A 15,524-nucleotide genomic window follows, 5' to 3' on the forward strand; every position below is an offset into this window, starting at 1 on the left:
TTTCATCATTCCTGATTCTAGGATTATGTCTTCTTTCATATTCCAAATATTTTGTATCTTTGCTCTTTTTTCTTAATCAGATTTATAAGGCATTTATACACTTTGTTAACAGTCTTTTAAAAAGAAGTAGATTCTGGATTTATTTATCCTATTTCTCTAATAGACTCACTTCAGCTTCTGCCTTCTAAGTTTTACCTCCCTAGTTTTTTATTTATTGGTTTTCTTTTTTCATTATGAAACATTTAACACTAGCTTAAATTATGTCATTCATCTATTTCATCTAGATGCTCCACAAAATGATTTTGATGAAAACCCTGGAATACAGTTTTATGTGAGTACTTCTGTATGTATTTTATCAGATAAGGACTTTTAAAAAACCTAACCAGATGTGCACTCACATCTAAAACTGTAACAGCCCTGTAGTATCACTGTGTTCACAGTCCCGCTAGAGTGAGTCCAGGACAAGCAGCGGGACAAATGCATGGCTCCCTCTCGGAACTCCCCAGGCTGCAGGGCTGTGAGCCACAGCTCCTGAACTCTGACTGCAAGTCAGAGTAAGAACTGCATTCTGTATTGTGCCCCGGGACACTAGCACCTACGTGTGTAAGTGAAACCAACCATCCACGAGAGCGCACCTGCCTTTACCTCCTGCCCTGCCTTTCTTCCCTTCAGACGCTGGCTGCGGCCCACTAGACGGAGTTCACACTCTGCTGGAGCTCTCTTATTTGCTTTCTGGGAAACAGTCCTATAAAGCCAGCTTCTGAACGTTAAATTAACAGGCGGTGGGGCGTTCCTCGGTGGTGAAGGTGCTGCTTGGGAGGCCTGTATCTCACACTGGAGCGCCTGGGTTTGAGTCCCTGCTCTGATCGGACTCCAGCTTCCGGGTATTGCACGCCCAGGTTCAAGTCGTTGGCTCTCGGCCGGCGTTCCCAGCTCCTGGATTCAGCTCGGCCAGGTCCTGGCTGCCGCAGGCATACGGGGAGTGAGACAGCAGGTGGGAGCTTTCCTTTTCAATAAAATAATAATTCAATATCAACAGGGGAGGTTTATGAAGGCGAGTTTCAGAAACCTTGTCTGAAAGGAGGGGCAGCAGAGTGTTTCACCTGCCCAGCGCCTGGTGTCCTGCACGAACCCATTCCCCGTCTGGTTCCTTCTCATCCCGAGACCCTCACACACCTTCACTGCCTGCGGTTCTGACTGTGCCGGACGCTGTCTGAGGGCCCGGAGTGCGCGGCGGCCCACCGCCCGCATCTGCTTGTCTTTCTGATGATTTCTGCCTGGAATTTCAACTTCTCTTTTCAACACAACAGTGGAACACGTTTGTTATCTACACTCTCTTAGCAAAACTGGGGAGTGAAGCAGCGGATGGAAGATCTCTGTAACTCTGACTTCACGTGAATAAATAAATCTTTTAAAAATTACCTCATAAATGAAAATGAAATTTAAAAATGATAGACATCATCTTGTGGAATTTAAAAGAGCTTTATTTAGTATATAATCTCCATACAATTCAGTACAACAAGTTATAAAAGCTCTTTGTAAGATTTCAACCCTAGGATGTTAAAAACAGAAAAATCAATTCCAACAAGAAAGTCTCTCTCATCTTCAAAGCTTTGTTCTTAGACAAGCACTCTCTCCTAGGCCAAAAAGTTATCATGGATAAAGCAAGATGTATAATCTGAGATTTTATATATCCTAGTAATTCCAAAGTTTTAAAATTAAATATCTCTGTTAATTCAGGTAGATTCTGGCCAAAGATGAGCTAAAACTTTTACAACTTAGAGAAAGTTATTGTGGAGTGAAAATAAACTTTTTTTTAGTTAACAGTGAAGTAAAAATGCAGACTGGATGTAATATCTACACGTGCCCTGTCACCTGGCAACAGCCACCCACACGCACACGCACACGCAGACACAGGCCAGGCCGGATTCACACGGCAGGAGAATCGTCTTCAGAGACCACAACTGGCCTCGATAGTGTCCTCCTCCGTTCCCGGAAATGAATCTCTCCTTCCAAAGGCTGGAATACAGTGACTGGGCTGCTTCAGCTCGCGGGATCTCTATTAGCCACTGTGATCAGTGTCAGTAGTGGGTCATTTAATGAAGTTAAGTGGGCTAAGGGAGGGACATGTCACCTGAAATGTATAACTCTACGTCCATCTGCTAACTTCCGACCTGAAGCCAAGGACTATCTGCCTCAGGACGCAATGATCACCGTTCTACTTCTGTGTGACACCAGTGACGTGATTTGCGTACCTTCTAACACCTTCCCACTGGCTTAGATTTTTCTTAAAGATGGAATGAGTACTTAGATAAATCCGTGAAGCACAACTCAAAAATCTTCTTGACTTCTTTTCTCCCTAGTATTTTACAATTTTCTCAATCACTCCTCATTTCAAAGTAATTTTTATTAGTTTCTCAAAGCATTCAAGTTAATTTTTACAGAAATAATGTTCTTTTTAAAATCATATTCCCTAAGTTTCCATAAATGGTTAACTGAGATGTGTACTTACAACATAAGTAGAACCTGCACAGAGAAGCTTGGTGGGGGTGGGAGCACAGGTGCCAGGTGCAGCCGCCGGCTGTGCAGGGCAGGCAGCTCCTAGAGGGTGGAGGCTGCAGGGCTCTGAGGAGTCCAGTAAGAGCACTTCTGTTGGACTGAGAGGTTCTTTTGACTGCTGAGAAGCAAAAATCAAGTGGTTTTCCTATTGATAAAAACCAGAGCCATGCTTGAGGTTACTACCAAATGTTAAGACAGCCACTAAGGCCTGTGTGGTGGGGAGCTTAAGCCACAAGTCTCTTGCTTTGGCTGGGTGGGCCGGACACCAGAGCCAGGTGTCAGGCGCTCGTCCTCTCTCTCTCTGCCTGCATACTCCAAGGAGAAGGTCATGGAAGAAAATACTGATGAGTGCACGAATCCACTGAGGGATTTGGTCATCAGGAAATAGAAACTTCTACTGTACATGGTCACAGTGTCTTGGGAAGAGTTGATGTATGGACTCTGGCTTGCAAAGATTTTTTTTTGGCACTTTGTATTTTTCACTAAAAACTGAACAATAAATATTTTTGGCAACACTGGCACCTAAACTGTAAAAAAAAAAAAAAAAAAATTCACTGTAGGCCATCAATGCAGCGATGATAAGCATAAAAACTTCAGTGGGTGTTCCTTGGATAAGGAGCCTTCATATACCCAAATGCTTAGACTAATACATATTTAAAATAAATTTAAATATATCCCAAAAAGCAACAGAGGATTTTTAAAATCAAAACCACATCATCTGACTGACTGTACCTTACATGTGCGTGGTTTCAAATAGAGTCAGGCACTCGCTGAAGGCTGTACCGACCCGTGCTGTCAGCCAACAGACACGCATCATTACTGGCTTAATTAAAGTTTTAGTGCTGATTGAAATGTTTTATTATTTTATTATCCTAAACTGCAGTGGTCTCCAACCTTATTAAGGGATACAGGAAATATATAACCTAGGCGGTTTCAGTTACATAATTCAATAACCCAGTTACTGTCAATTTTTATTTTAAACGAGTTTTGATTAAAAACTGAGTATCCTGGGTTCTGACGTGACAGTGTAAAAATCTTCTGAACGCTCATTAGTAAGCAGTCACTGCGTACAAAATCGTGCGAGCACGTGACGGGTCTGTCTTGACGCCTATAGTAATTTACTTCAACACAACTGCGAGGAGAAACGTCTAAATCATTGCCCACTGGTAAGGGGAGGAGAGAAAGTTAATTTCATTAGCCATCTTGACTTAATTAAATGGACACTATGCTTTTATCAGCAACTTTTACATGTCCCCATCATTAGAAATGAGTTATAAAAGCAATTATCAAAAAATTTTGAGCAGGTTCACATGATCCTCTTCATTGTTTACAAACGAGCAGGGCTTAGAGGCACTTGGTTACCTTCTAGCAAGGAAAAGAAAGGCCCCAGGGCCCTCGCAGTGAAGACGGGAGACCACGGCAAGCTTGGTATGCAAATGCTGTCTGCCAAAAATCAGATACAACATTTAAAAAAGTTTCAGACTTTGCAAGGGTCTAGGCTGTAAAAAATACAAAGGCTAAAAACACAAAAAGGTTACAAAATTTTGCAAACCTAGTAAATTGAAATGAGTAAGAAAGCAAAGTTGCTTGCAGGAGAAGATTACAGAGTATCAGGTTTTTTAAAATGTAACACTGAACAGTAACAAATTCCACTTGACTACATACCTTTCTGTCCCTTTAAGGACTCACAACATGAACTTGTAATGGTTTTCTGTGCCCATTACTAAAAGACACACACACACAGTTAATACACGACAGGTAATACTGAACGCTATACCTTACATCTTAGACGCAGCATGACAAAATGCTTAAGATATATACAAAGACTTTGCATGATGTGGGGTTTTTTGGGGGGTGGGAATTAATGTTAAAAGCATGATGACTGAAAAACATCATAAAATTTCAAGGTGAAACAGGATAATAAAGAGCTTTGTAAAAAAGCCACCAGTGAGATACTACTAAATAACTTAATGCTGCGTCCTCGCTGCGCCACACAACCACTGTGGCAGTCTTGGTCAACTGAAAATGTGAAGGATCCCGGGTCTTGATCACACTCTCATTTCCCGTCTTTTTCCGTGGCTGTCCAGACCATCCACAGAACACACAATTATCTTCTCAAAACAAACAAACAAACAAAAGCAGACAAGACTCCTGCTCACTCCGAACGCTGTGAACACAGCGCTGAAGCACATACATGGAAAGGACAAACGAGACGTCAGCCTGAAGAGGAAGCGTTCAAAGGTGGCGACGCGCGTGTAAACATATGCAGAACTCACGCATCACAGCTTTAAGGTGCGGCAGCCTATTACAGAGGACACGTCACCTACTGAGTTTGATTACGACGCGGTCTCGCTGCACCAAAACCTGCTACTTATTTCTGGACAGCTTGTAGACGTGGAAGGTCTTGTTCTGGAACACTCGGGTGAAGTGGGCCACATAGGAGGGCAGGTTCCTTTTGATCTCCTCACAGAAGCGAGGGTGGTCCGCGGGTTTCAGGTCGGGATCGTTCTCTCCTGGGCCGTCCATCGTCTACAAGGCAGGTGCAGAGGACAGTTATGCATCTCAAATCCTGTACAGTCAAACCTCCCCCACCCCAGGATTCAGGCTAGGTTGGTCATTTTGTCCCTTTAACTCACAAATATCTGTCATTTCAACACTGGCACACCTCTAAAGTGTGAAGATCTTTTTGCTCTATTTGAGACCTGGCACAGATCCAAGATCTACTCCTGAGAAGAGAGGAGACGGCACTGCTGTTCTGATCTGGAGTGCAGGCTTGGCTGCAGAAAGCCACCTTGGGGGTCGTGTGCACCGAGAGGCAGCAGGAATCTACCACCGCACCTTGGAGGGGACGGTGGCCCTGCTGACGGTCGCTCAGGGATGACACAGAACACTCTGAGATTTTGTTTTTAGCAGCAAAATCTTTTTTAAAAATAAACTTTAGGCAGAGCCCCATCATACAACTAGCCAGAGGCAGGGCTGCTCTGCTTGATGTGAATCTGGGGACCTGGAGCGCCCCCATTCTTCTCCAGCCCCTGTGGTGGTCACTAAAGTGAAAATGGGAAGGAAGCGGGGAGACCATTAGGATGGCGAAGAGAAAGGACCTGCACCCACCTCAGCCAGAAAGTTCCAGAACAATGAAGGAAGTCATGTGAGCAGGTGGTAAACACCTATCTTAGGAGGAAGCAAGCAGCTGCGTTGCTACCACAAGTCCTCAGAGACATAAAGGCACTTGCCAGGGAAGACAGCCGGCCCCTGGAACCCTGCAGCTGCAAGAGTTCTGGGCACAAGCCCGAGGGCTACACTTGCCAACCTGTGCCCTCATGAAGCTCCCCAAGGCTTCTTGGGGCTGCCTGCCAGCAGCAGGCTATACATACTCTCCTTCTGCTGTTCAAACAGGGTACGCGGGGCCAGAACATAAACCCTAGCATCACCCTGCATGCCCTGTGGAAACTGGGGTCAGTTCCCTCTACTCTGGAACCAGTACCTGCTGCTGCTGGTGCTATAACCCCTGCAGGACCTTGCACTTACCTGTGGTATCCAGAAGGATCTGCCTACATCTCTCTGCCTCAAGCTGGTGACTGCCACTCCACAATCTCCAACATAACTGGCACTAACAGTGTGTGACGTGGACAAGGACCCCACTGTATCCTGCAGATCCAGGACTGTGACTGTTAGCACTACATTCCCCAGTCACTGGAACATTGCCTGAAGGACCTAGGAAAAAACCTACTTGCATTTCAGATCTCCAGACCCACACCTGCCGGTGCACTATCATCGGTATAACCTGTATTCACTCTGTGGGGCTGGCATAAGGTTCCCTTAGCATTCCCCAATGCTGGGACTAGGGATCTCGTTATTCTAAGAAGCCCCGAGCCCCAGCATTAGCCACGCCCGCACAGCAGGGCTGGAGAAGCTCCTATCCGTATCATACAGTCCAAGGGCCGAGCCACGGGTGCCAGCAGCCCTGGCACCTCTCATGCTTGCCTGCTGGGACAAGGGGACTTCTCTCTCTGCCCCAGAGCACCAGAAACACGGTTACAGAACCAAAACCCTAGTGTGACTGACACCCAGCCCTCGGGGGACTAAAGACACACACGTTCGGAAGCTCACATCCACTGCAAAGTCACACCACTGCCTCCACAAACTACTGCAGACACTGCTGACTCAGATTAGCACTGTAGAAATTACTCAGAGGTTACATTTCTGGGCTCCCCTAGAACCAAAGACTAATCAACAACCCAGGTGTCAGTTCATATTCAAGCTAAACAACTTTTCCAGCAGAACCTAGTCCATTAAAAGGAAAATAAACTATTACACCAGATGCACAAATGTCAATGTAGGGAGACAGCAAACAGGAAGAAGCAAAGGAACACAACAGTTTCCAGACATAGATCCTAGATCCTAACAGGAAGGAAATCTACGACATGCCTGGAAAATATTCACAGTAATGATCCCAAGGGAACTCCATGAGATGCAGGGAATATAAAGACGTGAGGAAAACAACAGATGATATGAGAAATCCAGTAGAGACAGAAATCACTTACAAGAGCCAAATTCTGGCTCTGAAAACGTCCATCAACAAAATAAAAGGTACAGCTGAGGGAGCTTCAACAACAGAACAGACCAAGTGGAGGAAAGAATTTGGAAATAACCCAGTCAGACAAAAAGAAAAAGAATGAAAAAGCATGCAGACAGCCTTTGCGACACATGGGCTGTCATTAAGAGGACAAATATTTGTATTATAGAGACACCTGACGGAGAAGGAAAAGGGCACTGAAGACCTACTGAATGAAGTAACAGTTCAAACTTCCCAAGTCTTGACAGAAATATGTACATCTGAAAAAGGAAGCCCAGAGGACCCCAAAAAGATTCAACCAAAAAACATCTCCTCCAGGGCACATTATAGTTAAACTGTCAAAGTTAAGGAAAAGGAGATACTCAAGACAGAGAAAAACATCAAATTACACATAAAGGGAAATGAATCAGATTAAGATCAGACTTCTCAGCAGAAACCCTTCAGGCCATAAGAGAGTAGAATGATCTATTCAAGGTCTTGCAAGAAAAAACAAACAAAACCAAGAATACTATATCCAGCAAAGACAGATATGCTTTAGAAGTGAAGGAGAAGCAAAGTATTTTGAAAGTTCTTATTTATTGTTACTAACCTTGAATGTAAATGGATTAAATTCCCCAGTCAAAAAATATAGGTTGGCAATTTCTTTTGGATTAAAAAGAAAATAAGACCCAACTATATGCTGCCTACAAGAAACTCACTTCAGGGCCAGCAGTATGGTATAGTGGGTAAAGCAGTTTTGGCATCCCATGTGGGCACTGGTTTGAGTCCCGGCTGCTCCAATTCCGATCCAGCTCCACGCTAATGCACCTAGGAAAGCAGTGGAAGATGGCCCAAGTCCTTGGGCCCCTGCACCTACATGGGAAACCTGGAAGAAGCTCCTGGCTTTGGATCGGAACAGCCCTGGCTGTTGCAGCCATTTGGGGAGTAAACCAGCGGATGGAAGATCTCTCACTCTCTCATTATTACTCTACCTTTTAAATAAGTAAAACTTAAAAAAAAATCATTTCACAAAAAAGATACCCACAAACTGAAGGGCTAGAAAAAGATATACTGTTGCAGATGAAAACCAAAACCAACTGGGAATAGCTACAGTCACATCAGACAAAACCTACTTTAAATCAAAAACTACAAAAAGAGACAAAGAAGGACATTATATATTGATAAAGAATCTATTGAGTAAGAAGATAAAACAATCATAAATTACCCAACACAAGATCACCTAGATATATACAGCAAACAGACCTAAAGGGAGACACAGACTTTAACACAATACTAGTGGGGACTTCACCACTCCACTGTCATCAATCATCCAGAGAAACTCAACAAAGACACTTCAGAGGTAAACCACACCACTGAGCAATTTACAGAACATTTCACCCAACAGCTACAGAATATACATTCTTCTCGTCAGCACATGGAATATCTTCTAGGACAGACTATATATTAGGCCACGAATCAAGTCTCAGTCAATTTCAACACACTGAAATCATACCATGTATCATCTCAGATCACAAAAGCAAAAAACTAGAAACCAACAACAAGAACAAAAACTCAGGAATATATGGAAATTAAACAACATGCTACTGAATGACCAAGGGGTCATTGAAGAAATCAAAAAGGAAATAAACTTGCTTGAGACAAGTGAAAATGAAAACATATTAAAACCTGTAGAATACAGCAAAAGCAATATTAAGAGAGAAGTTTATAATAAGTGCTTATATTAGAAAAAAATAGGAAGCTCTTAAATAACCTATCTAGTGATTCATTTCAGACATAGAAAAAAAAGAATTTGGGGTTAAAGTCCAAATTAGCAGGAGGTAAGAAATAAGAATCAGAATAGAAATAAATTAAATTGAAACTTAAATATGACAGTTTAACAAAATAGGGAACTGGATTTTTTAAAGAAAATTAATAAGCCTTTAGCCAAACTAACAAAAAAAAACCCTCAAAATTAGAGATGAAAAAGGAGATATTACAGTTAAAACCACAGAAATAAAAAGGATCAGAAGAAACTATTATGAACAACCACATGCTAACAATTTAGAAAAACATGAAAAAATAAACTGGATATATATAACCTACAAAGGGTAAACCAGTAAGACAAAATCTAAATAGGTCCTTAATAAGCAACAAGATTGAATCAAAAATTGAAAGTCTTCCATCAAAGTTCAGGAACTGATGGCTTTTAAAAAAAAAGACATTTAAAGGAAAACCAACTCTCAAGATTTTTCAATCTATTCCAAAATACTGAAAAAGATGGAACTCTGACAAACTCTTTTTTTTTTTATTTTTTATTTTTTTGACAGGCAGAGTGGACAGTGAGAGAGAGAGAGACAGAGAGAAAGGTCTTCCTTTGCCGTTGGTTCACCCTCCAATGGCCGCAGCAGCCGGCACACCACGCTAATCCGATGGCAGGAGCCAGGTGCTTCTGGTCTCCCATGGGGTGCAGGGCCCAAGCACTTGGCCCATCCTCCACTGCACTCCCTGGCCACATCAGAGAGCTGGCCTGGAAGAGGGGCAACTGGGACAGAATCCGGCGCCCCAACCTGGACTAGAACCTGGGGTGCCGGCGCCGCAAGGCGGAGGATTAGCCTAGTGAGCCGCGGCGCTGGCCTCTGACAAACTCTTTAGGAGGTCAGAATCACTGATACCAAAGGTACCAAAACCAAAAATACAACACAGAAAGAAAACTTTTGACCTATATCCTTGATGAACATAGATGCAAAAACATTAGCAAGTCAAACCCAGCATTACATCACAAATGATCATGCATCACAATCAAGTGGGATTTATCCCTGATATGCAAGGATGGTTCAACATTTGCAATTCAATAAATGTCATAAATAATATCAAGAGAATGAAGAACAAAAACTGTAAGATCATCTCAATGCATGCAGAGAAAGTATTCACTGAGATTAAACATCCCTTCTTGATACAAACCTTCAATGAATTAGGTATAGAAGAACGATACCTCAAAATTAGGTGATCTATGACAAACCAATGCTAATCTCATACTGAATGGGGAAATGCTTTCAGCTTTCCCCCTCAGATCTGGAATAAGACAGGGCTATCCACTTTCATACTCACATTCAATACAGTATTGGAAGCATTAGCAAGAGTAATTAGGCAGGAGAAAAAGGGCATTGAAACTGGAAAGGAGAAAGTCAAAATATCCATGTTTGTTGGTGGCATAATGTTGCAACAAGAAAAACCCTAAATACTCCACCAAAAAACTGTTAGAACTGATAAACCAATTCAGTAAAGTTGCAGGATAAAAAAAATCAATAGACAAAAAGTAGTATTTTCATCCACTAACAATGGTCTTGCTGAAAGATAAATCAGAAAAGAAATCCCATTAACAATAGCTGCAAAAAAATCAAATATTTGTATAGAATAAATTTAAGAAGGATTTCTACAATGAAAATTGTAAAATAGTGATGAAACAAAAAATGGAAAGATACTCTTTGCTTGTGGATTGTGAAGAATATTGTTAAAATGTCTATACGACACTAAGCAGTCTACATGTTCAATGCAATTCTAGCAAAGTACTAAGGACACTGTTTACAGAATTTTTTTGGAAAAATCTTAAAATTCAAAAGACCCAGAATAGCCAAAGTGATGGGAGGAGGGGGGGAAATCAAGCTGCAGGCATCATAATACCTGATTACAAAGAACACTACAGGTGCCAGCGCTGTGGTATAGCAGGTAAAGCTGCCGCCTGCAGTGCCAGCATCCTATATGGGTGCTGGTTCGAGTCCCAGCTGCTCCACTTCTGATCCAGCTCTCTGCTATCGCCTGGGAAAGCAGTGGAAGATGGCCCAAGTCCTCGGGCCCCTGCACCTGTGTGGGAGACCTGGAAGCTCCTGGCTTCGGATCAGCCCAGCTCTGGCCATTGCAGCCATTTGGGGAGTGAATCAACGGATGGAAGACCTCTTTCTCTCTCTCTCTCTCTCTCTCTCTCTCAGCCTCTCTTTCTCTCTCTGTGTAACTCTGACTTTCAAGTAAATAAATAAATCTTTTTCTAAAAAAAAATACTACAAAGCTATAGCAATTATAACACTATGGGGCTGGAGCTGTGGCATAGCAGATGAGGATGCAGCTTGAGACGTAGACACTGATGCCACTAGCATTCCAAATGGGTGCTGATTAGAAACTTGGCTGCTCCACTTTCAGTCCAGCTCCCTGCTAATGTGCCTGGGAAAGCAGTGGAAGATGGCCCAAGTGCTTCTGCCCCTGCACCCCCATGGGAGTCCCAAATGAAGCTCCTGACTCCTGGCTTTGGCCTGGCCCAGCTGTGGCCATTTTGGCCATTTGGGGAGTGAATCAGCTGATGGAATACTTCTTCTCTCTCTCTTTCTCCCTCCCCCTCTCCTCCTCCCTGTCTCCCTTCCTCCCTCTCTCTTCCTCCCTCCCTCCCTCTTTCTCTCTCTCTCTTCCTCCTTCCCTTCCTCTCTCTCTCTCCTTCCCTCCCACCTTCCCTCCCTCTCTTCCCATTTAACTCTTTCAAATAGATAAGTAAATCTTTAAAAGAAAAAAAAAAAGAGCTGGCGCCGTGGCTCAATAGGCTAATCCTCCACCTTGCGGCGCCGGCACACCGGGTTCTAGTCCCAGTCGGGGCGCCGGATTCTGTCCCGGTTGCCCCTCTTCCAGGCCAGCTCTCTGCTATGGCCAGGGAGTGCAGTGGAGGATGGCCCAGGTGCTTGGGCCCTGCACCCCATGGGAGACCAGGAAAAAGCACCTGGATCCTGGCTCCTGCCATCGGATCAGCGCGGTGCGCCGGCTGCAGCGGCGGCCATTGGAGGGTGAACCAACGGCAAGGGAAGACCTTTCTCTCTGTCTCTCTCTCTCACTGTCCACTCTGCCTATCAAAAAAAAAAAAAAAAACAAAAACAAAACACCACCATGATACTGGCACAAAATCCAGTGCAGATTAACAGAATACAGAAATCTGAAATTAATCAACATATATAGAGCCAACTGATTTTGCCAAAGGTGCCAAGAACACACTGGACAAAGCATAGTCTTCAACAAATAGTGCTGGAAAAACTGGACATATATAAGTAGAAGAATGAAATTAGATCCCGACCTCTCACTATATACAAAAATCAACCCAAGACAGATCAAATATCTAAATGTGAGGCCAGCAACTATGAAATGTGTAGAAGAAACCATAGGGGAAATACTTCGAGACGTCAGTGTAGGTGATGATTCTCGGATAAGGCACTAGACGCACGGATCGAAGGGGCTGGAGGTGGTGCGCGTTAGGCTGCTGCCTGTGACTGCAGCACTGCAAATGGGAGTGCTGGCTGCTGTGCTTCTGAAACCGCTCCCGGCTAATGAGCCTAGGAAAGCAGTGGATGAGAGCCCAAGTACCTGGGCCCCTCCGTCCACATGGAGACTTGGGTGGAGTTCCAGGCTCCTGGCTTCAGCCTGAACCAGACCCAGCCACTGTGGCCATGTAGGGGAGTGAACCAGGGTATGGAAGATATCTCTTTCCTCTCCCCTCCTCTTCTCTCTGCCTTTCAAATAAAAAAATAAATAAAATAAGCTTAAAAAAAAAAAAAAGTGGGGCTGGCACTGTGGTGCAGCAGGTTAAAGCCCAGCCTGCAGCACTGGCATCACACATGGGCACCAGTCGAGTCCAGGCTGCTCCACTTCTGATCCAGCTCCCTGCTAATGTGCAGGCCCAAGTATTTGGGCTCGTGCACCCACATGGGAGATCTGGAAGAAACTCCTATCTCCTGGCTTCAGATTAGCTCAGTTCCAGCCACTGCGGTTATTTGGGGAGTGAACCAGAGGATGGAAAACCTCTCTCTGTCTCTATCTCTAAATTCTTTAAAAAAAAAAAATGCACAGCTAGATAAATGGGATTATATCAAACTCAGAAGCTTCTGTACACCAAAAGACAACAGCAGATGTCTAACACAATAGGAGAAAATATTTTCAAGCTACTTAATATTAATGTCCAGAATATGTCAATAATCAAAATATTCAACAGGAGCAACCACTCCAGTTAAGAAATGGGCAGAGGACTTGGACAGACAGGTCTCAAAAAAAAAAAAAAAAAAAAAAATACAATGGCCAACAAATGTATGAAACAAGGCTCAGAATCACTAGCCATAAGGAAAACACATATCAAAACCACACTGAGATATCACTCATCCCTGTCAGAACTGCTATTATCAAAACCAAAGCAACAAGGGCTGGCGAAGTTGTAGAGAAGGGGGAGCCTTCACACACTGCTGGTGGGAATGTAAATTAGTGCAGCCATGGGAAACAGCACGGAGATTCCTTAGTAACTATTAGTAGAGCTGCCGCCTGATCCAGCAATCCCACTAAGTGGGTGTACCCCCGGAAAACAAGAACATGCTGTGTGCAGGAGACAGCTGCTCTACTGAGTGGATAGCAGCACTGCTCACAGCAGTCACAAGACGGAATCAACCAAGGTGTCCACTGCCAGGTGAACGGATGAAGCAACTGGGATACATACACAAAGGGAGTATTATTCAGCTATAAGGAAGAGTGAGATTCCACCATTTGCAGCAAGTGAAATAAACCAGAAAGAAATTTACTCATGTTCTCTCCTACATGTGGGAGCTAAAATTAAACAAACAAACAAAAACTAAACAAACCCTCAATCTGAACACAGAATGTTGACTACTAGAGGCTGGAGCGGTTGGGAGGGACAGAACGTTTTTGGATAAAGAATAAAATGGAGGAGGCTGAGTGTGGTTTTTTAATTGTGACAGATACTGGTATGAGATGTTAATAGGGAAAATGGGGTGAGGGCTGTATGGGAACTCTGTATTATACCACGTGATTGCATTTTGTAAACTTAAAACTACTCTGAAATAAAGTGTTAAGGTGCAAAGGTACAGAGTTCTGCAGACTCTGAGAGAGAGTGAACACTCGATTCGTAATCGGATTCTTGTAAAGTATGAAAAGGTGACTTAGGAGCCCAGCAGGAAGCCCACCCGCCCAGAGCAAGAGGTCACGCTCACGTGTCCGTTGGCGACATCCAGCAGGTCCCGGAGCCGGCAGCCCCGGTGGTGCCTTCGCTCATAGCAGATGCTGTCTTCCAGGATTACGTAGTCAGTGCCGAAGGACCTCAGGAGGGCGTGCACTTCCTCTGGGGACCTCTTTGCATATATCTGGTAGACCTGCAAAAAGAGAGAAAAATGGTATAGGACAAAATAGCTCTAAACTGCTGGGCAGCGGATTCAGGAACATGTACGGTGGGACCTCCAGATGGGCTGAACTGAACCAAAACACCCAGGTGTCCTCCTCCCCTGCCCAGGCCACTGTCGTACGCCCTCATCTGCATTCCTGGAGCCTATGTAGGGCAGTGTCCAAAAGAACCTAACAACTACTTAGCCTTGGGAAGAGAAGGAGTGGGGCATGCCGAATACATGCGGCTTCAGAATTACGGACACGACCGTCAGTCAGTGCCAGTTCTAGGAAAGCTCCTCCCAGGCAGGCACACGGCTGAGGGGCGGGCATCTGTCCAAGCAGCAGGGACTCCCGTCTCCTCAGCCAGAGCCTGGCTCTGGGTTCCGGCTCCATTCCTGGTTCCGGTTTCCCACGGGTGCGTACCCTGGGTGACGCTCAAGTGGTTGGGCTCCTGCTACCAAGATGCGAGACCTGGACTGCATTCCTGGCTTGCAGCTCTGATCCCAGCCCAGCCCCAGCCATGTGGGGAATGAACGAGCAGATAGGAGTTCTCTTTCTCTGTGTCTCAAAGAAATTAATGAATTCAAAAGAAAACTGAGTACGACATAGTCTCCTCCTCGGACTAAAATGATCCACAGGGGTGATGGTCCAGTCTGGGGAGAGAGACACAACTGCTGGTAATGTCATGGGGGAGCGGATCCCTGTAGGGCCCTGGTCCTGAGCTGGGGCACCACAGGTTGCTTCATCGCTGCTCTGCTGCAGCTCCCCTGATCAGGAGACCCGAGACCTCATCTCTACCTCTCATTCTTCCTTCCAGCAAGAGCAACTTGCTGCACCAGCACCTTCCACCTGGATAGATGCAGACACTGGGTGTCCCACATTCCGGGACCCCGCACTGGGGAGAGCGTGCACACACGCGTGTGGTGAATGAAGTACTGCTTCCTTGCCTGCCCCCTGACTTCTAATGACAGGCTCCTGTGAAAGGGACTGGGTGTGAGGACCTAATTCAGTGTAATATGGTAGGGACGTGAGCTGCTTCTCCTGCAGAAACTGAAGTCAACAAGACCTCAGACTGAAAGCATTCCAAGGACTCGGAGATGTCAGTGTTAGGGCATAGCAGTGGGGACCTGGACAGGACTGAATCTCGGAGAGCGGGGTGCACAGGGCTCTCTCTGCACTTGATCTGTCCTATCTGCAGCTCTCTGTAGGGAGCACAGGC

The 15,524-nt window shown here is 44.7% G+C and overlaps 1 protein-coding gene across 14 annotated transcripts in view; it reads right to left on the reverse strand.

The window, feature by feature from the left end:
- Window positions 1-1,466: 1,466 nt before the first annotated feature.
- The window catches only part of DPY19L3 (dpy-19 like C-mannosyltransferase 3), a 93,021-nt gene continuing 78,963 nt past the window's right edge, over window positions 1,467-15,524 (reverse strand). For 13 of the 14 annotated variants that reach the window (XR_016224486.1, XM_008274580.5, XM_070061984.2 and 10 more), the window contains 2 exons: window positions 14,137-14,295; window positions 1,467-5,088 (listed from right to left, as the gene is read on the reverse strand). Coding sequence is in view for 12 of the 14 variants with exons in the window: in XM_008274580.5 (XP_008272802.1) it covers window positions 4,927-5,088; window positions 14,137-14,295 (321 nt within the window). In the remaining 2 variants the exon portion in view is untranslated. The remainder of the gene's footprint in view (window positions 5,089-14,136; window positions 14,296-15,524) is intronic. The other variant, XR_016224487.1, reaches the window with a different exon arrangement.

Source organism: Oryctolagus cuniculus, chromosome 18, assembly GCF_051225735.1.
Source record: "Oryctolagus cuniculus isolate XC-2025 breed Fujian yellow rabbit chromosome 18, ASM5122573v1, whole genome shotgun sequence".
In the NCBI taxonomy this organism is placed as follows: domain Eukaryota; kingdom Metazoa; phylum Chordata; class Mammalia; order Lagomorpha; family Leporidae; genus Oryctolagus; species Oryctolagus cuniculus.